At 38.4% G+C, this 23,358-nt stretch overlaps 1 protein-coding gene across 8 annotated transcripts in view; it reads left to right on the top strand.

Annotated features, from left to right (window-relative positions):
• Positions 1–6,922: 6,922 nt before the first annotated feature.
• Positions 6,923–23,358, top strand: part of LOC127620641 (methyl-CpG-binding domain protein 4-like) — a 49,484-nt gene continuing 33,048 nt past the window's right edge. For 2 of the 8 annotated variants that reach the window (XR_007967771.1, XR_007967772.1), the window contains exons 1-6: positions 6,923–7,367; positions 17,973–18,439; positions 18,533–18,592; positions 18,666–18,800; positions 19,112–19,261; positions 21,589–21,692. Coding sequence is in view for 3 of the 8 variants with exons in the window: in XM_052093845.1 (XP_051949805.1) it covers positions 7,234–7,367; positions 17,973–18,439; positions 18,533–18,592; positions 18,666–18,800; positions 19,112–19,261; positions 21,589–21,848 (1,206 nt within the window). In the remaining 5 variants the exon portion in view is untranslated. The other 6 variants (XR_007967775.1, XR_007967774.1, XM_052093846.1 and 3 more) reach the window with 6 other exon arrangements.

Below are 23,358 nucleotides of genomic sequence, written 5' to 3'. Positions count from 1 at the left end.
TTGGGAAAACTCTGTGAATGTACTTGAGTGACATTTACATTTACATTTATGCATTTGGCAGACGCTTTTATCCAAAGCGACTTACAGTGCACTTATTACAGGGACAATCCCCCCAGAACAACCTGGAGTTAAGTGCCTTGCTCAAGGACACTACTGGTGGCCATGGGGTTAGAACCTGTGACCTTCTGATTAACAGCCCTGTGCTTTAGCCACTACACCACCACTCCAACATCAACCCAATCAAATATCTCTGGAGAAACCTCCACCGATGGTCCCCATCCAACCTGACAGAGCTTGAGAGGATCTGCAGAGAAGAATGGTAGAAAATCCCCAAATCCAGCTGTGCAATGCTTGTCGCATCGTACACAAAAAGTCTTGAGGCTGTGATTGCTGCCAAATGTGCTTCAACTAAGTACTGAGATAAGTCTCTGAATATTTATGTCAATGTGATATTTCAGTTTTTCATTTTTAATACATCAGTTATCAAAAATCTGGTTTTTGCTTTGTCATTATGGGGTATGAAGTATAGATTGATGTGAATTTTTTTTGGTTGTAATTTAAAGCATTTTAGCATAAGGCTGCATAATATCAAAATGTGAAAAAAAATATATACTTTTTCTTGCCAATGTATAATGAAAAGTTCAATGCATGAAATGATCGTACTGTCATCTCACAGCTCAGAACTCTATTAAAAGCTGTTTGCTTGTAAATGCTTTTGCGTTTATTAATTATGACCCTTTTTATTTCTTGTAATTATATTTTCCATGTCACTACCCTAACACACATTTAGTTTTAATGTTATCATTAAGTTTTCAGAGAACTCTAAGTAGTAGAGATTCCTTTTACCTTCAGAAAAGATACATTTTTCTTCTAATTAGAATATTGTCATTAATAAAATATTCTCTTAATTATTACAAGGGTCAATGACACTCATTTGTTTGTCCACATCTAATAAGTTATTCCAAAATATATTAAAAAAACAATTAACACAAATACACCTATACTATGATAAACATTTCAACTTCACATTCTGATTTCAGTCAGTGTGATATTTTTTCTGGGACACATTAATGTAAGAAAACTCTTTCGAGACCATAATAAATACATAAACAAACAAACAAATAAATCAACAAAAGTCTCATTAAAAGCTTAAATTGTTGACAAAAGGAATGTTGGTATAAGTAGTTTGGAATAATCTTTTATTATTTAGCTTACTTAAAAATCAAGCAGTGAAATATTTTTTCTTTAAATTATTATTAATATTTGAAAAAGGTTTGTCAATCAAATCAAAGTTCTGTGGTGTAACCAATATGCAGGGAGCCACTTTGTTGTTGCTATCCTTTTTTTGAAAAGTTTTTTTCTTCTTTTCTCCCCAATTTTGAATGCCCAATTCCCAATGCGCTCTAAGTCCTCGTGGTGGCGTAGTGACTCACCTCAGTCCGGGTGGTGGAGGATGAATCTCCATTACCTCCGATCTACGCATCTTATCACGAGGCTTGTTGAACGTGTTACTGTAGAGACATAGCGCGTGTGGAGGCTTCACGCTATTCTCTGCGGCATCAACGCACAACTCACCACGTGCTCCACCGAGAGCGAGAACCACATTATAGCGACCACGAGGAGGTTACCCCATGTGACTCTATGCTCCCTAGCAACCGGGCCAATTTGGTTGCTTTGGACATCTGGCTGGAGTCACTCAGCACACCCTGGATTCAAACTCATGACTCCAGATGTGATAGTCAGCGTCTTTACTTCTTGATCTACCCAGGCCCCTTTTTTAAGTTTTGTTTTTTGAAATTTTTATGAAAAGTCACATTTTGTTCAGGTCAAATGGAGTAACACTAAAAAAAACTCTTGATATTCGTGACTCATATATTCATGATATTTATAAAAAGTAAGTAATACTAAAAATATTTTTTTTCCATAAATGTATGAAACCAACATGGACTCAAAAATTACATTTCAATGAACTTGACACATGTGTTTTAAACTATATTTTTATAAGATTTCAAATTTGTACCATCTCAGACAACCTCAGGGGCTAGGGGGAGTCTGAGGGAGGCAGTGCCTCCCCTAGGATAAGCTCTGCCTCCCCTGAGAATTTGAGAAATAATCTGTCCATCTGATGATAAATTACAATTTAAAAGTGGATTGTTTTGTGCATATTTTTCCATCGCTAGCAGATGAGTGACGTCTGACACAACAAAAATCCAGTTTTGGCGCTGTTTCACAGTGCGCGCGAGCTCGGCGTACGCGCTCAGAAAAAGTGCATTATGTCAGAACAGAATGCCAACGAGCAGAGCTTTAAAGCACGAGCAAACAATGAACTTTTGTGATTGCGAATAAGTGCAGTGTCCTGTGAGTGTAACTCTACCGCTGCATTAACATATGATGTGAATGTACGTCGAGTTTTCGGGGACTGATCGAGGCGCCAGAACTGCAGCTGATAGAATGTGCGGCGATGAGAAAGAAGTGTGCAGTGCACTGTATGCGCTGCACGAGCAGCGCGAGATCAGAATCAGAATCAGAATCAGCTTTATTGCCAAGTATGCTTACACATACAAGGAATTTGTCTTGGTGACAGGAGCTTCCAGTCAACAACAATACAAACAATACCAAAAACAGCAGCAAGACATAGCTAATTAAAAACAAAAAAGAACACAATATAAATAATTATACATATACGTACATACACTCACCTTCATACATACCCACATACACACACGTAGTGCAAATCTAATACAATCTGTATATAAAGAACAAAAACCTGTATATTATGTACAGAGCAATGTAAGTAATGGCAGTAGTGGATATGTTGGATAATATAAATTAAAATTAAACTGTGTATTGCACATAATTATTGCTCAATGGGGCAATTTAATTGTTCATTAGATGGATGGCCTGAGGGAAAAAACTGTTCCTGTGTCTGATGGTTCTGGTGTTCAGAGCTCTGAAGCGCCGGCCAGAAGGCGAACAGCTCAAAAAGGTAGTGGGTGAGTGGGGTCCAGAGTGATTTTATCAGCCTTTTTCCTCACTCTGGAAGTGTATAGTTCTTGAAGGGGGAGCAGGGGGCAACCAATAATCCTCTCAGCAGACCGAAGTGTCCTTTGTAGTCTTCTGATGTCTGATTTCGTAGCTGCACCAAACCAGACAGTTATTGAAGTGCAGAGGACAGACTGAATGACTACTGAGTAGAGATGCTTTCACATATGCTGCGTTACTTTGTAGACTAACTGATCCGCGGCTGTACTGTACCAGAAACACATAGGCATACTCACTATTTTTTTTATTTCAAATCCAGAAGTTATCAGCAACTTTTATTTAAAAAAAAAAGTTTTGTCAGCATTGCGATTCTCTTTGTACACATATACACTCTTTAATAGACGTATTCACGTTAAAACCCAATTTAATCAACGTATTCAATGCATTACTTCTATACAGATGTATATATTAATTTGCTCGAGCAATTAAGTGGAAAAATATTTAACCATATATTTATATTAAAATCGCAAACATTTTAAATTAAAACTTAAAATTGACAAAAACAGCAGACTCATACCTTTTCTTTTGCATTTAAATTTTAATACAATAAATCTTGCATTTCACAAAGAACTTTCCACCTCCACCTCCACAAATGAGACTAGAGTCGTTCATTATCCCGTCTTGTTGAGGTAAATTTTAGTTTTCCTTGCTTTACCCCGGTCTTAAAGTAAAAATGAGACTGTGAAAAATAGTAGTATTTAATTAAATACATTTATCTAAGTTTATTTTGACTATAGATCTCAAAACTCCTCCAGTAGCCCCTTAAATAAAAAACGAACAGTCCTAACTAGAACGTTCATTAAAAAAAATGTAGCCTATTTCTTTTCTATTGGCCGTTATTGGGTGTGTGTCAGTCAGCTGCAGGATCACATTAACAACCAGAGTGCGCAGTAGTCACAGTCATACAGTCACTCTGCACACAGACGATATATATTTTGAATCTGTTGGCAGCTCCTGTTACAAGGCTCACCGCTCACACACAACTTTGTTATTTTCTCATTTAATGCTAGCGTCTACTTATAAGCTTTTCATGAAAGTTTTATATTTGAACAGTTAAGTTTTGTTTGCACTTTTTTTGACATTTTTGCAGGCTATTAATTTGTTGGGTAACATACCCTAGATCAGGCTGCTTAGCTACCTGCTAGTCACTTAAATTGCTAGTCTCTAGTCAATGAAGTTGGCACTGAAGTCAATGAAGTAGACTTTTGGATGTAATAATTAGACCAGTTTTTATTAAACATAAAAAAATGCATAAGTGGCTCATTAAAAAACAGGCACCTTGTCATTCACCCTCCATGCAAGCTGCCTCTGTCGAGCTCAGCACACCTGCTAGTAACAGTGAACATGCTGCCTCTGACAAGCCCAGTACCTCTGCTCCCAACACTGAGCAGAGCCTTGTTGCATCCACAACGGCAAATCCTCCAAACGCATGTCCTCCACAAAATCCACATGCACCATCCTCCAGCTCTGCATCTGTGTCGGAGCCAGCAACATTCTGCCCTCCCCAAAACAGACAATCCTCCTCCAGCTCTAGTGTGTCTGTTCCCCCTGACTTAGATTTGTATAGCCCATCCCAGCCCAAGCTAAGTAGCTATCCTAAGCACCCATTTGGACAGGCTCTCAGGTGTTTCAATGCGGGCTGGTATCAGTCTCGACCATGGCTCGAATATTCTGTCTTACGTGATGCCAGCTTTTGCTTTCCCTGCCGTAAATTTAGTGTCTCCAATTCGGAAAGAGATGACGCATTCACAAAAGTAGGCTACAACAATTGGAAAAAAGCGCTGATAAAAAACAGTGGTTTTCAGAAACATGCCTCCGGCACTGCGCACGTCAGAGCCATTACCTCTTGTCTATACAAACGTGACTTCAGATTCATTTAAGAAACTCTCTTGTCTCGGTTGCCTACTCGTGTAGCACGTCTTCTCACAAGCAAACACCTGTCACTCATCACCAGGTAATCACCGTGATCTGATATATGAATCTGTCAATAATAATAATAAATAATAATAATATCATCATCATATTATTAATGTTGACCTGGTTTAACTAACTTTTATGTGATAGCCCTATAGTCTAATAGGGGCCCTGTGCCTATCTCTGGGTTCCTGGCTTAGTAAAAGATATGCACTAAAACAGATTGTGTGTAGTATAGCTTAATTTTGCGCCAATTTTTTCAATTGTTTATGTTGCCCCCCCAAACATGATATCCTGGTAACCCCTCTGGACAACCTTATTTGTCAGTGACCGATACATTAATTAATTGGACTGTATATAATGTTGTTTAGTTTATAAATAATAGAGGTTCATTCGTTTAAGGTGATTAGTGTTCTCTATCTTTCAACATAAATACTAATGTACTATGGCAAAAGTGCAGCTTTGAATGCACAGAGAACTGAGTATAATCAATCTCATAATCATCTATACTCTGTGCTGTAATCACTCCAGATGAGGTTATTGAAGAATATGTGGAAGAAACCAGTGACGTGCAGTGATGTCTTAAAGAGGCTAGGCACTGAGTTATGAAAGCCAGATTACCTGATTTATTGTTTAAGCTAATAATAATACGTAATAACAGTGAACGTTACGCACAAGCGTAGCATATCAAGAAATGTACAAATCAGGATGTATATAGCGTACTCTCTCTCTCTCTCTCACGCACACACACACACACACACAAAAGCGCGTAAACAGTGAACGTTACGCACAAGCGCGGCATATCAAGAAATGTACAAATCAGGATGTATATAGTGTACTCTCTCTCTCTCTCTCGCTCTCTCTCACACACACACACACACACACACACACACACACACACACACACACACACACACACACACACACACACACACACACACACACACACACAAGCGCACAGCCACATAGCCAATCTTTTCTTACATACCAATCAGTTTGAAATGATCGGATAATTTTTGGGCCCTTTTGCTGTACTAGTCATCTAAGGCTGGCGTAGACCTCCCTCTTGCAATTAACTCATATTTGGAATTAAAATCGAGCTTGGAAAAATTTCTTAATTCCGTGATTACAGCCGGTGCTGTCATTTTGATTTTGAATTTGGCGGGGATTAGGCATGTAGGCTACGCTAGCTGTGATGTAATGACGTCAGCTACGCAAATGTCCAGGAATATCTTGATTTTAATTGGTCCATGTCTGATACGTAACGGAGATGATTACGGGCATAACATATTTACGTCAAAAGGCACAGCAGATTTGTGCTTTTTGCCGTACGTGTTATTCTACCATTTGTTTTTAGTTGATTATGCGTAACTGCTACATTTGTCATCATAACGTCTAAACAATTGGAATAACACACATATTGCATAAATCACAAGAATAAAAAGTAAAAATATAAATACAAGTTTATTATTTAATAAACATTTTATTTTTGAATTTTGGCAGGGTAGGCAGTGCCTAGTTTGCCTACCCAGACCGCACGTCAGTGGAAGAAACTGTATTGTAATGACACATTTGAATTAACTCGTCTTTACTGCCTTCTTCCTTTGTTTAGTAGAAGTTACACAGAGACATTTTAATTACGTGATAAAACAACTTATTATTAAATGTCAGTAGTAAATTATGAATGCGGCTGCACACGGTCGACGTCATAGAATTGTTTATTAACGGAGAATTCATTACCAACACGGCAAGTTCCAATTAATTGCAATAAAGCAATACCCAGTAAACATAAACCATATAATTTTCCATTAGGATACATTTTGGTACGATACATTATGTGTTCAAAATTATCTTTACAAAACTTAAAGAATGTAAATCGATGTTCGGGCTGTTATGATCCTCCACAGCACTAGATGTCGAAGTACGAAAAGTGTGTGTGTAAAACTCTTGATGTTTACGCGTCTGAAGCAGCTGTCGTAGCATTGGCTGAATTTACAGTTTTAAAAACATCCCAAAGCCTTCGAGATGATTTGCGTCATCTTTTACCACGTGTTCACGGAATATAAACCCTGTCATTGGTGTTAAATAGTTGAGGTGTTGGACTGGTTTTGGTGAGAGGTTTTAACTTCATGAAACTGACAAAAACTTATAGGTAGCACAAGAGCAGCTCTGTGTCCCGAGACTCGAGAGAATAGCTTATTTTACACAACAACGACGCTTTTTTTTAGATGGAAGTCGCACTGTAAAACTTTGGGTTTTTCACACCGGAGTCAGATCATGTCAACAGCGGAAGACGCAGAGTTGCGCATGCGCAGTGAGCAGCAGACATGTGTACCCGCAGGCTGGAGGAGAGAGATGAGAGAGAGACAGAGCGGAAAAACAGCTGGAAGAGTCGACGTTTACATCATCAGGTGTGTGTTTGCATTTATTAATCTTGGATAATGTTAACCCTGCTATTGCGTTCATGGTAGATCATTATTTTTAATCAAACCATCAAATTGTGTGACTTTGTCAAGACTATCAAAAAACACAACACATTCTCCTAGAAAATGTCTAATAGTGCTTGAAAGGAAATTGTTCAGATTATACTCTGCAGCCATCTGATGCAGAACCATCTTACATCAAACTCACACGTTAACATTCAACATTCAACAGTTCATGAGAGTAAATAGAATAGATTTAGCTTAAAAAGATAGTAAAGAAGTATGAATGTAGACTACTTGAGTTGTGCAGTTGTTTTGATTAAATTTAGCTGAAAAAGAATATGTTAGTTTCATGACTTTTAACCACCCAGTTGTATTGAGCAGTTATAAGTAATAGGAAATCCATTCAAATTACTTGTAATTTTCACATTAGATGTTCATATAAATCGCATATTATGTTATACAGGATTTTTTCCTGGCTCAAAATGAGGCGGAGGTGGTACCATACTAATCAAAAAAGTGAAAACACGTAAACATTGGCTTTGCGTTAAAACGCTACTAATGACCTGGCAACTGAATACTAGTGTTAATGTTGTCATCTGTTTTTAATTTAGTCTTAATCCTGTGTCAAATGTTCCTTTTAAATTTTTATCGTATTTAGTCAACCTTATCCTTTTTTTTTGTTGTTGTTGTTGTTTGTCAAGTCTGGGCTTTTTAATGTAGTTTTAGTCAATGAAAACTGTTGATGTTTTAGTCATATTTTAGTAACATTTAGTCATATTGACATTTTAGTCACTGAACACTGTAAACATTTATATATATATATATATATATATATATATATATATATATATATATATATATATATATACACTCACCTAAAGGATTATTAGGAACACCTGTGTTTGACCCCCTTTCGCCTTCAGAACTGCCTTAATTCTACGTGGCATTGATTCAACAAGGTGCTGAAAGCATTCTTTAGAAATGTTGGCCCATATTGATAGGATAGCATCTTGCAGTTGATGGAGATTTGTGGGATGCACACCCAGGGCACGAAGCTCCCATTCCACCACATCCCAAAGATGCTCTATTGGGTTGAGATCTGGTGACTGTGGGGGCCATTTTAGTACAGTGAACTCATTGTCATGTTCAAGAAACCAATTTGAAATGATTTGAGCTTTGTGACATGGTGCATTATCCTGCTGGAATTAGCCATCAGAGGATGGGTACATGGTGGCCATAAAGGGATGGACATGGTCAGAAACAATGCTCAGGTAGGCCGTGGCATTTAAACGATGCCCAATTGGCACTAAGGGGCCTAAAGTGTGCCAAGAAAATATCCCCCACACCATTACACCACCACCACCAGCCTGCACAGTGGTAACATGGCATGATGGATCCATGTTCTCATTCTGTTTACGCCAAATTCTGACTCTACCATCTGAATGTCTCAACAGAAATCGAGACTCATCAGACCAGGCAACATTTTTCCAGTCTTCAACTGTCCAATTTTGGTGAGCTCTTGCAAATTGTAGCCTCTCTTTCCTATTTGTAGTGGAGATGAGTGGTATCCGGTGGTCTTCTGCTGTTGTAGCCCATCCGCCTCAAGGTTGTGCGTGTTGTGGCTTCACAAATGCTTTGCTGCATACCTCGGTTGTAACGAGTGGTTATTTCAGGCAAAGTTGCTCTTCTATCAGCTTGAATCAGTCGACCCATTCTCCTCTGACCTCTAGCATCAACAAGGCATTTTCAGCCCACAGGACTGCCGCATACTGGATGTTTTTCCTTTTCACACCATTCTTTGTAAACCCTAGAAATGGTTGTGCGTGAAAATCCCAGTAACTGAGCAGATTGTGAAATACTCAGACCGGCCCGTCTGGCACCAACAACCATGCCACGCTCAAAATTGCTTAAATCACCTTTCTTTCCCATTCTGACATTCAGTTTGGAGTTCAGGAGATTGTCTTGACCAGGACCACACCCCTAAATGCATTGAAGCAACTGCCATGTGATTGGTTGATTAGATAATTGCATTAATAAGAAATTGATCAGGTGTTCCTAAAAATCCTTTAGGTGAGTGTATATACACACATTTTACTGTTGTTGTCATTTTAATGTTTTTTTTTTAACATAAGATTGATCTTATCATAATGATCTCATGATGATGACGTTGCAAGCTGCTGACAGCGGGGGTGAGAGACGAGCGTCTCCATTTTAGAGTGCACATCATCCGGCAGAACTTTAAATCTCTCCCGGTCTCGACTCCCGCTCAGACTGGGTCTCTTCCGCGACTGGTTGAAGCAGCTCTGACCGCACAGAGAATGACAGTTTTTTTTGAGTTTGTGTTTATTTACATGTCACGCTCCCGTATTATATGGACTTTAATTAATGATGAAATAAAGATATATCGCCAAGCTGTGATCTGTGATCAGACACTCGAGCTGCAGCGCTCCTCTCTTCTCACGTGTCATCATTATAGTTTTATATGATCTCAAGTTATGTTAAATGACATCAAGCGACTATTCCACAATGGACTTTTTTTTTTAAATTATTGCCGAGATATGCAGTTACAAATGACAATCCACCAAGTGCAATGCTTGTTAGTGTTTTCCATGAAGACACCCACCAGAGTTTTGTAGACAGCCGGAGGCGGCACGAAATTTGACTGAGACGGCCGTCTAGTAATTCTGTATGCAGGAAAAACCCAGTTATATTTAAATACAATTTTACAAAAATGTTGATAAAGATGCTGTCCTCAATCTTCATGTGTTTTGAAATGTCAAAGAATTTCGACATTTGATAATTTTATATTATTTATAACTTTTATATTTGTCAGTTAACGTGTCAATCTTTTTACTTGCGTAAACAGTTAAGAATCTATTATTGAATTACAATATACATTAGTTTAAAATGAAAACCATCAGATTATGAATGATTTGTAATCTTAAATTAAATTATAAAAAGTGGTTTCAGTAGCGAAACAGGTAGAGCATGGCACTCGCAAGATCATTGGTTCAATTCCCAGAGAACACACAAAAGGATAAAGTACATACTCTGAATGCACTGGAAGTCGCTTTGGATAAATTGTTATGTTCATATTGCATTAGCCTAATTATTGTTAACATATACAACTTTTAATGTTAAAAATATTAGAAATGTATATTTAGAAATGAACATTGACCAAGATTAAAGTTGTTAAAGTAGTGTTTATTGTTAAGCTGCCTTTTCTGTGGCTGAGTACGGAATGGCATACTATTTGTCTATGGCAGAAATAGTAAGAGAAGAATGCCATTTCAATCTCAGCGACTGTCTCCAACATTCACATACGGCTGTTGTACTTTCCCCCTTGTGGCAATTGTGCTCGCAATGGATTTTATTAATTGCTAGTAAAGGTTTACCTAAGAATGGCATTACTGTGTGTTATTTTGTTCACACACAATGGGACACACTGGGATGAATTTAATGAAATTCATGATTAATATTCCATTTATCCCAATTTCTAGCATCCTCGTGCACAAACTTACACATGTTCTTAAGGGTTTTATTAAATCGCTCCATCAGGCCATCTGTTTGTGGATGGTAAACGCTGGTGTAAATTGACTTAATGCCCAATAATTCATAAAGCTTGCGTAGTGTCCGTGACATAAAGTTTGTGCCCTGATCGCTGAGGATTTCTTTCGGAATCCCTACCCGGGAGATTATTTTGAAGAGTGCTTCCGGAATTGCGTAGCGCAGTCTACTTGGACTAATATAAAGCGATGTCCATGTGCTCTCCGCTCTAATGGCCCAACAATTCTCTCGAAGGGGACCTCGATTATATTTAGCCACCTGGAACACCATTTCCCGGCGGCTCCACGGTATTAAAAGCTGGGTTGTATCTTCTATTGATTGAGCATCCTGAGTGATTCTATACAACCGCTCATTTATAATCGTAAAACAGGGATATGAAAGTGCGACACTCGGCCGGAGTTGTTGACCATCAATCACTCTCACTTGGTCGAAGGTGTGCTTAAGTCTCTCGACTGCTCCAAAGTGAAATCCGCTGAAGATGGAAGGCGCTGCAGTCTCTCCCCCCTCACGTCATCTTGACGTGGAGCCGATGAAGATGGCCCCGGCTCAACCTCCCCTGCAAGAGTTTTGCACAAGTCACATCTCATCGCTTTTAAGCAGGACCCATCCGCACATATTCCCTTTAATATATTTCTGAATTCAGGCCAATTTGTCCCCAAAATCACACTTCACCCTCACAGTTTTAGCTGTGCCCAATGCCTCGATTTGAACCAAGCTTTGCTGGCACGTGGTTTGATTACAACCTGTGTCCACCAATGCTTGGTGAGTACCCCCTTGATCTTAACAGTACCTTGTACACCATCGGTCTAACACATTCAAGCTCTTAGATGGAATTGTGGATAGGGAGCGCTGTGATGCAGTCAAGTATGGCTCTTTATTTCTCTGCCTTCAACACTCTGCATGCACTCTTCTCTGTGCTTTTCTCAGTTTAATCAGATCAGTGTAACACAAACTTTGTCAGCATAAACTTATCTGAGTCTTCTGCTTCACAATAACATAAAAACACTCAATAAGATTGGCAGTCACTGGTCACTTATGTCGTTCTCTCTCTCTCTCCTGTCTGGCGGTGGCATGGCTGTTTATATGTCACTCTTCCCATGCTAACTGGAGTTTTGCAAAATCATAGACAAATTTTTTTTTATTTTGACCCCCCTTTACATAGTACTTGATTACGTCCACGAACACGCCCCGCCACCATAATAGATGGAGACACTGGTAAAAAAAAAAGCCCTGTTTCTCTGGCACCAACAAGATAAAGAAATAAATTATATATATTATGACTGAAAAAACATTTAACGTTAACATTTCACGAAGTAATTTGACTTGGTAGGCTGTTCCAAAGTTTGGGAGCTGCTAGGGCTAATGCTTGCAAGCTGAAGAACACCATCCCAACCGTAAAGCAAGTTTTGCTGCAGGAGAGACTGGTGCACTTAAAAAAATAGATGGAATCATGAGGAAGGAAAATTACATTGGATACATTGAAGCAACATCTAGACATAAGCCAGTAAGTTAAAGTTTGGTCGCAACTGGGTCTTCCAAATGGACAGTGACCCCAAGCATACCTCCAAAGTTGTGGCAACAAAAGGACAACAAAGTCAAGGCATTGGAGTGGCCATCACAAATTTCAGACCTCAATCCTACAGAAAATGTGTGGACAGAACTGAAAAAGCATGTGTGAACAATGAGGCCTACAAACTGTCTCGGTTAAACCAGTTCTCTCCGGAGGAATGGGCCAAAATTCCAGCAATTTATTGTGAGTAGCATGTGGAAGGCTGCCCAAAGTGTTTGACCCAAGTTAAACAATTTAAAGGCAATGCTAACAAATACTTACAAAGTGTATGTAAACTTCTGAACCACTGGGAATGTGATGAAAAAAAATAAAAGCTGAAATAAATAATTCTCTCTACTATTATTAAGTGTCAGGAATTGTGAAAAACAGAGTTTAAATGTTTTTGGTTAAGGTGTATGTAAATTCTGACTTCAGCTGTGTGTGTGTATTTATATAAGAGCCGTTTACGTTTAAAATGTTCTTTTTTTTAATGTTGATCCATAAGTGTTCCTTATGCAAGGGACACATCCCGCCGTCAGATCAGCATGAGAGCTGCGTTTGCTGTCAAAAACAGACATTAGTTGAGATGATTTAGAGCAAACTGAATCCACATGAATATTAAAGTCACCAAGCAGGAGGACACAAGATGACGAAGCACAGGCGAGAGTCAACAGTTCACTGAGTTCGTAAAAAATTTCAGATTTAGCCTTAGGAGGACGATATGGTAGAAAAATTGAGAGAGGACAGTGAGAATCAGCCTTCAATACCATATATTCAAATGTATTCAAGTTGTGGAAATCAAGTTATGCGAGATGCATATAATTTCGACAGATGACAGCAAGGCCACCCCCCTTGCCATGTAGCCACGGTCTGGACAGGTGTTTATATCCATCTGGTGTAAGAAGGTTCAGGTGCAAGTAATCATTGGGTACTTGCCAGGTTTCAACGAGTAGTAAGGTTATCAAGTTTATTGTCAGTGATTATTTCATTGAGGTAAGAGGCTTTATCAGAGTTGGAATGACAATTCAGAAGAGAAAAAGGATGACATAAAACATCAGGGATAATCGACGAATTATGGTGCTGGTCATCGCTGTTAAGATACAGGTGAAACTCGAAAAATTAGAATATCGTGCAAAAGTTTATTAATTTCAGTAATTCAACTTAAAAGGTGAAACTAATATATTATATAGACTCATTACAAGCAAAGTAAGATATTTCAAGCCTTTATTTGATATAATTTTGATGATTATGGCTTACAGCTTATGAAAACCCCAAATTCAGAATCTCAGAAAATTAGAATATTACATGAAATCAATAAAAAAAAAGGATTTTAAATACAGAAATGTCGGCCCTCTGAAAAGTATAATCATGCATATGTACTCAGTACTTGGTTTGGGCCCTTTTGCATTAATTACTGCCTCAATGCGGCGTGGCATGGATGCTATCAGCCTGTGGCACTGCTGAGGTGTTATGGAAGACCAAGATGCTTCAATAGTGGCCTTCAGCTCTTCTGCATTGTTTGGTCTCATGTCTCTCATCTTTCTCTTGGCAATGCCCCATAGATTCTCTATGGGGTTCAGGTCAGGCGAGTTTGCTGGCCAATCAAGCACAGTAATACCATGGTCATTGAACCAGGTTTTGGTACTTTTGGCAGTGTGGGCAGGTGCCAAGTCCTGCTGGAAAATGAAGTCAGCATCTCCATAAAGCTTGTCTGCTGAAGGAAGAATGAAGTGCTCTAAAATGTCCCGGTAGACGGCTGCGTTGACTCTGGACTTAATAAAGCACAGTGGACCAACACCAGCCAATGACATGGCTCCCCAAACCAACACAGACTGTGGAAACTTCACACTGGACTTCAAGCATCTTGGATTGTGTGCCTCTCCTCTCTTTCTCCAGACTCTGGGACCTTGGTTTCCAAATGAGATGCAAAATTTGCTCTCATCAGAAAAGAGGACTTTGGACCACTGAGCAACAGACCAGTTCTTTTTTCTTTAGCCCAGGTAAGACGTTTGACATTTGAAGCCCATGTCCAGGACCCGTCTGTGTGTGGTGGCTCTTGATGCAGTAACTCCAGCCTCAGTCCACTCCTTGTGAAGCTCCCCCACACATTTGAATGGCCTTTTCCTGACAATCCTCTCCAGGCTACGGTCATCCCTGCTGCTTGTGCACCTTTTTCTTCCACACTTTTCCCTTCCACTTAACTTTCTATTAATGTGCTTTGATACAGCACTTTGAGAACATCCAACTTCTTTTGCAATTACCTTTTGAGGCTTTCCCTCCTTGTGGAGGGTGTCAATGATGGTTTTCTGCACAACTGTCAGGTCAGCAGTCTTCCCCATGATTGTGAATTCAACTGAACCAGACTGAGAGACCATTTAAAGGCTCAGGAACCCTTTGCAGGTGTTTAGCTGATTAGAGTGTGACACTTTGAGCCTACAATACTGAACCTTTTCACAATATTCTAATTTTCTGAGATTCTGAATTTGGGGTTTTCATAAGCTGTAAGCCATAATCATCAAAATTATATCAAATAAAGGCTTGAAATATCTTACTTTGCTTGTAATGAGTCTATATAATATATTAGTTTCACCTTTTAAGTTGAATTACTGAAATTAATGAACTTTTGCACGATATTCAAATTTTTCGAGTTTCACCTGTATATCAATGATCGGTGTGTTCTCCAGTCAGTAGAAGGTAGCTTAGCTGTTGTTAGACCAGATGCATGGGATAGCAGCAGGCAATGAACAAGTGAATGTTCAGAGATCTTCTGGATGAGCGGTGTATATATCGCGGACGACGTGTAATTCCAAGCATCTGACATGATATGTCGCAGAATCAAGGTGCAGATGGCAGTTTAAAGCCCTGAGTTGAGATGGTTAGTATCCAATTTCTATTTCAGTTTTGTCACCAAAGGTGGAGCAAAATAAAAGCAGAATGAGCGCTACTGCCCAAGGCATATTTACACTTTCAGATATAATGCGGGCCACCAGCGATACCACGTTAGCCAGAGCCCCAACCATCACGTCACCAATATACAGCTCACCAAAAGGAAGGCAAACATTAAACAGTCAGCGTAACTAACACAGAGAGCGTTAACTCATCCATCAGCCGAGCCAAAAGCGGTGGCAGACATAGCAGAGAGAGAGCTCGCAGCAGGCAGATGGCCGAACAAGTCTCAGGCAGCACAAAATTGGAACATCAAAATACCAGGATCCAAGAGATTCCAAAACAAAAAAATATTGGGGGAATCAAAAAATGAAATAATCCAAACAAGGCACAAACAGAAACGGACAAAACAAACGATAGTCCAGGTGTAAAGCGGCAGCCAAACTTGCACAGCGTTTTCATCCCAGAACAGAAACTCTACGATTAGTTCCAAAAACTAACCTAACAGGAACCATATGCTAACGTTTCGTGAATGTGGTGATGCGGTGTGCAGAAAATTCACAATCTCCTCACAGAAAACGCAATGGAGATTGTTAAGAAATGTAATACCCTATGGCCTGTCCCTAGCTCCTTGCATGTTCATCAATGCATTCATCAAATGTATCAATGCGGCACTCGCATGCACATTATAAATTACCTCGGTGATTGGCTATTGCTAGCCTAAACAGAGGCTCTATTATGCGAGCACAGAGATCTACTACTTCAGCAACTGAGCAGTCTGGATCTCTGGATGTCTGGAAGAGCAAACTTTCCCCCAGCCAACAAATCTCTTTTTTGGGGGTCTGACTCGACTTGGTGAGCATGCGTGTGCACCTCACGAGCAAGCGCGTTCATACCGTTCTTCAGTGTCTGTCTCGGTTCAAACTGGGGAAGACACTTTCACTGAAATCTTTTCAAACAATGTTGGGTGTCATGGTGGCAGCTTGATTTGCAAGCGCAATCAGTTGACAGTTCATGTCTGGTGTTTAGTCCGGGTCTTTCAAAAGTCACCATCAAACCTAGAAAAGGCTATGTGCTGGCTATATAAGGTTTTATCCATGCCTTTTAGAGCTCAGGTCAATACCTTTTTCCTCCTCCATTTAATTCGGAACTGTCCTTGCATTTGTTATGCCCTGTGCGAGCGCTACACACATATGTTGAACGCACCTGCCAGTTCAGACTGTCTGACCAGCTCTTTGTGTGCTTATGGAGGGCGCACAAAAGGAATGTCTGTTTCCAAGCAAAGACTTTCTCCCTGGATCGTTGATGCGATCACCCTGGCTTATGAGTCACAGAGTGTGAATTTCTGAGTTGGTATTAAAAAATATTCAGCTAGAGTCATGGCCTCTTCATTGGCATGGACGAAGGGTGTGTCCTTACAAGGCATATGTTTTGAAGCAGGATGGTCTTCTCAAAACACATTCACAAGGTTTTAAAACCTAGACGTAACGTCTCTCTCTCTTCGCAAGTCCTCTGTCTAGTGCACTTGATATTTCATTGGCCAAACATATACTTATGCCCACCTTTTTAAGTACAGGCTCCCTGTCACTTTATACAACCGCCTGCATTCAGACCACTGTATATCCCAAAAGTCAAAAGTACTTTCATTGTAAATAAAACTTCCTTCCCGACTGGGTTTGTGAAGGGGTTCATTCATACTATATAGTTCATATATATATTATGAGTGTTCCCCTCCTGGCTCACCATGAGGGTCATTCCCTTGCGGCATACTCATGTCGGTCGCCATCCTGCGAGACCGTGGTTTCTCTCTGGGAAAGTTATGTCGGGTAGTGCGGCATGGTGGTTCCTCATAGCGTTTGCTTAGTGACGCAATGCCAAGTGAACTGAATCATAAGGGAATGTCTCAGTTACGTATGTAACCTCAGTTCCCTGAGATGAAGGGAACGAGACACTACAGACTTTTTTTGAGGTGCGAGCATTTGCGCTCTTTGTCCCTCAGTTAGAAAATTCTGAGGTTTGGTGTTTGCACGCTCGTTTTTATACAAGAGCTTCGTGCCTAAAAAGGTGGGCTTTGTAGAAGGGTTTCAACTTGGTTGTGTAGATGGACACTCCCATCACAAATTTCAGGCTCAACGTGTGCTGTGGTTGGACGTCATAATAAATTAATGATATCAACGTAACTAACGTGAACTATACTCCGTGAAGTATCGGCATGCTTTTTGACAATTTTTACAAATGTAATACCTTAAACATTACATTACCCGCTAAGAATATACGCCAATGTGTGTGAAAACATCGGAGACTGTAAATTATTATTATTATAATTAATAATAATTATTATTACTTTTGTTTCAGAACAAAGAAACAATAGAAACAAAAAGAGACTTAAAAAAAGAAATTTATAAAAAACAAAACAATAATGGTGAATAATGGTGAATACAGGTGAATTGGTGGGTAGGTACATTTTCCCATGCTATATCTGGGTCAGTGTTTGGATAGATTTCACAAATTTGTTGTTATTCATTTCTTGAATAAATTGTGCTGTAGTTCAAAGGTCATTGATGTTTACAGTGACTTTGTTCTTGTAGTCCTCAGGGCCAGAGCTTCAGATCCAAAACTCAACTCCACCGATATCTGCTCTCTGAAACAAACACCGACCTGCAATTAAGTGACTTTGACTTCTCAACATCCAAAAACCACAGTAGAGAACATCAGACCAAACCAAACGGTCAACAGAAAAAGAAAAGAAAACTCAAGGTCAAATCAAATATTACAGAAAATTCTCAAAAATGTATGTCAAATGAAGAAATGGAAGAAGAGAAAAGCAGAGATGAAGAACAGAGTGGTCTAGAAGACATGGTCAAAAGAAGCTGTACAGCAAACCATTTCAATCCAACAGCAGATGAACATACAGAGATTCCTGCTGTAACACTGCAGTCTGCTTCAGAGAGTCAAGAACAACATCTGTTAGAGACGACGGGAGAAAAAGAGGATGAACTTATAGGAGAAAATGATCACAGGGAATATCCGTCACCTTGTAGAGACACAAAAAACAGTGAGTATCTCCTAACGGAACCTGCGCTGAATGAATATTGGCTGAATTGAATTTGGGAATAGTTGTGTTACTTGTGTGAGATGTTTTTTGAAGGGTCCAAGTTCTTGGTAGAGAAACGGAAAACAAGTCCATACTTCAGTAGAAGGAATGATGGTAGGTGAGAGTCCACACAGATCTTAATACTCTTAAATACTCTCGATCTTTCTTGAAAAATGTTCCTTCTCAGGTTTGAGTCCTCCAAAGCGTAAGGCCTTCAGGAAATGGACTCCACCGCGCTCACCCTACAATCTGGTACAGGAGACACTGTTTCACGACCCCTGGAAGCTTCTAGTGGCCACAATATTCCTCAACAAGACCAGCGGTAACACTCGCAGTCAAAAGTTCTGACACCCCTACTCACACTTGATTATAACTATTTCCCACATGTGGAAGTGTGGACATTATGTAGAGACCAAAACTTGACCAAAACCTCCCAACCCTGCATAATCCAATCAAAGTTGTGTAGATTGTAGCTCTTCACACTCTGTTCATTCTCTCAAGCAACTTCACATCTTGTCCAATACAATATTTATATTGTCTGCAATTTCAATTTCACAGTATACTGTGTTGTCTGAATGTTATTAAGTAGTTGTTATGTGTCAATCCTTCTTATTTTCTAACACATGTATGCAGGTAAGATGGCGATCCCCACACTGTGGCAGTTTTTTGAGCGTTATCCAAGCGCAGAGGTGACTCGTATGAGTGACTGGAGGCTGCTGGCTGAACTGCTACAGCCACTGGGTCTCAGTATACTACGAGCCAAAACACTCGTCCGCTTCTCTGGTGAGTCACTCGTTCAGTTCAAGTACCACAAAAAGTTGAAACTGCTTTTTTTAATATATATATTTATAAAGCTACTCAAATACATTGTTTCAAAATGAATGTATTAGTTGTTAATTACCCTTGTGTTGTATCAAATCCATATATGGTTATTTTGTTTCTGTGGAACACAAAAGGAGACATTTTGAAGAATCTTCATGCAGCTCTTTCCCATACAACACTTCAAAGTTTTCAAGCTCCAAAATGACAAAAAGCTCCCTAAAAGTACCATATTAGCTGTCCATATGGCTTAAACGCTATATGCTATAATATTCTTTGAATAAACAAATAAAAAAAGCTAAATTTAATTTCCTTCGTCTTATTCAAATATAGTTATTAAAATGTTTTTTAATAAACCATAAAAATCATATGCTATACATATTTTATGCATTAAAAAGGTTTAAAATATAAACATCACAATATAAATTGCATGTAGTTTCATGAAAAAAGCAGCACAACAATTTAAACTACTCCATTCTGAATTATAATAAAGAAAAATAAAAGAAAAATCTAAGTGTTAGCTGGTTTAAAATGTTGTGAAGTATTTATTCTAAAAATACTGTACTTTTACTGTTGTTCTAAAATATCATTTCTGCACTAAATGCAGGATTTCAGTTACAGTTACATTTAAACCTAAATTTGATGTCCAAAACCAATGCTTATCAAATAGCACAGTTTAATTGAAATGATTACGTTCCCTCTGTGTTGTGATCGGTTTGATCGATGCGGATGTATTGGCACGCTCGCGCACTTGTGGTAGACAAACAGGTTTGCAAAATGGAAATAAACGCCTGAATTTGAATTAATAACATTTAACCTTGTGCAAACCCTGCTTACACATGTGTGGATATTGTATTTTAGCTTCGCTAAAATGGTCAGGAGACTCTGTGCAGTCAGTCATGTGACAAAACAACATGGTGCCGATCACAGCGGAGTTTGTCTTTGGGAGAAATGGCAACAAAACTACATCTCTAAGGAAAACTAATTATGTTTTTACATTGAAACATTGTTTTAGTCAAAAGCCTGAGTCTCTAGTTTCATCCAATATGCCATTTAAAGCATTTGAGTGATATACCGCGGAACGCCACGCTGCTAAACACAATGTACACTAATGTGTACTTTAGGGCATGTTTTCCTTACAAATCCTATGTACACTGTGCATTATCACGTTGAGAATACATTGATTCATCCAAAAGCATTATATGCAGTTATGATGAAAATAAGGTGCATTGCAAACTGTTCTGAGACCAGTGCAGACAGACAGCACACTGGAGGTTAAGTCATGCACTAAATAGGGAGCAAGGGAGCATCCTATAGCTCTCTATGCAGTTAAGTACGTTCACTCCTAAAATCTGATCAAAAGTTCAGTTTCAGGCTGCAGATGATGTTTGGATCACTCAACATGTTTGACACACATGGGACAATGATCATCAGTACATAGATTCACATTTTATCAGGTATCATTTTATTTGAACATGGTTGGCAGTGATTGGATGATGCTGGACATTACTTTGAATCTGAATTAATTATGATCATTTCTGGTGTAACGTCTCATAAACGTGAAGAATCAACACTCCTGGAAACATCATAAACAATGATGAATATAATCTGACTTTCTATAGCTTGATATTATTACAAATTTCACAACTTGGTCCCGCTGTCCACATATGAGGACATACATTTTTAGGAAAACTTTTTTGTCTGAAAATATAATTTCATTTATTTTTCTACTAGTTACAAATCAAAAAGGGAAATGGAAAATGCACACAGCAGTCATACTCGGGTCTCAGGAGGATAAACATTAGAAAATATAGGATATAACAGTGACATGTAAGGTATGAGTCTTGTTTTGGCTACAACTTATTTCTGCCATTATCAAATGAGTTTTATCTACTGTAAAGTGATGTCACTGACGGAGTTTCTCTGGGCATGCTGCAGTTTCGACTAATCGATATTGAAATTCATTGCAGATTAATTTAATTAATGTTAAAAGAAAGCCGTGAAAAGTTTCTTCAAAATTCTAAATTTTTGTTCCACAGGAAAAATAACCGGATACTTATTTGGAACGACATGAAGGTAAATAATGACTTATAAATTCTTTGCGTGTCAGCCATTCGCTGATAAAGTCAGTAAAGCTTGTAGCATTTTAGTGCTTGTGTGTGACTCAGGAATTGGTGACACTCAAATGCATGTCATGCTATCACTTGTGTTTATGAAACATTTGGCTGTGAATGATGTTGTGCAGAATTAGTGGACGTCTCTCTCATAATCAAATGAATCTTGTATTTCAGATGAGTATCTTAATAAATCGTGGCGGTATCCCATTGAGCTACACGGCATCGGCAAATATGGCAATGACTCGTACCGGATCTTCTGTGTGGAAGAGTGGAGAGAGGTAAATATTCGGTATATTATTCAGCATATAGACAGGAATACATGTAACAGGATTATGAATTTAAAATACAAAATAAGTAACTGTATTCCACTACAGTTACAATTTAAATCATTGGTAATTAGAATAGTTACATTCAAAAAGTATTTTGATTACTGAAGAGATTACTTTGCATTTTATTGTCATTTCTTTCATTTAATATTTAGTCCTTTCAGATAGAAAACATTTATACATAGAAATTATGTGATAAAGTGCATTTGAACAGCAGTGAAACACTTTCTTATGATGTGTTACATTCATACGAGCAGAGAGAGAGAAGTAAGTTTGAAGTAAGTTTGAGCAGAAGAAATAGAAATAAACCTTGTGTAAATTGTCAGCTTTACACTAAGCTAAAATGCTATTTCTAGCCATTTTACATGCACATGTTACCAGGCACCATCATATTTATTTATCAAGAAAATTCAACGTTGGATCATAATTCATTTTTTCTATAGTAAGACCTTTGATATTAGGGCAAAAATCATATTCTTGATAATAATATTTGTATTGTTTTCCTGTAAAATATCTAAAAATTCTTAAAACAAGATCAGTTTGATTAATCTTGTTTTAGAAACAACACTGCATAAGATATTTAGGTTTTTCAGAGAATGTATTTTTAACATGTGTATTATGTGTTACTGTACTGACAGAGTTTTTACAGTCAAAACAAGTGAAAATCTATAGGTGCTGAAGAAGTAATCCAAAGTATTTAGAATACATTACTGACCTTGAGTAATCTAACGGAATACGTAAAAAAAATACATTTTACAGCATGTAATCTGTAGTGGAATATATTTCAAAAGTAACCCTCCCAACCCTGCATATAGAAGTGTTGAGTTACTCAAGTGTATTGGGATTCATTATGTATGTATGTGTGTGTGTGTGTTAGGTCACTCCAGGTGACCATAAACTCAACGACTATCACACATGGCTGTGGGAAAACCATGAGCGATTAGGAATCTGAAACTTTAATAAACACATCATGGCTACAGTAACATATTTGAATCAGTGTGCAGTACCACAGGACTGATATGAGAACAGCTGCACAGAATTCAAAGGTTCAGCCACTATGACAATGACTTTGATTGGAAAATGCTCTTAAGTGCTTTTTTCTATATTGATGTTCCATCATGTTTGTTTTAAATCAATTCAGGAGAAATATATTTTACCAAAGTTGTCTCAATAAATGACCTTTTTTATCTTTTGTACAAACTGTAACTTTGTACTTCTTTTGAGGGAAAGGGGATATTCCAAAAAACATTGGGCGTGGCTTGATGTTATCCATCAGGAATTGATTGGAAAGTATAAAGTGATCTCTATGACAGATGGCTGAAGGGGAGGGGTTAAAAATAAAGAGGGCTTGGTTACTTAAACTGAAATGTTGTGTCAGATGTGGAGCAATTATTACATTTTGACGAAAGATTGAACAGTTTTGGAGTTGTAACTGACTTTTAGTTGTAGTGCTAGCTATTGGCAGAATAGGACAAAATTTGGTGAACAATCTCAAAGTGCCTTCTTGTCAAAGTTTACCAAGTTTCGTCAAGTTTGGACATTTCATTTAAAAGATATTGGTTGATAAGTGAAAACAGGCCACACCCAAAGACTTTAAAGGCTTGTAATTTTGAAGTGA

This window comes from Xyrauchen texanus, chromosome 27, assembly GCF_025860055.1.
Source record: "Xyrauchen texanus isolate HMW12.3.18 chromosome 27, RBS_HiC_50CHRs, whole genome shotgun sequence".
In the NCBI taxonomy this organism is placed as follows: Eukaryota; Metazoa; Chordata; class Actinopteri; order Cypriniformes; family Catostomidae; genus Xyrauchen; species Xyrauchen texanus.
Note: the sequence above shows the minus strand (reverse complement) of the source record. Positions and strands in the feature narration are given on the sequence as shown.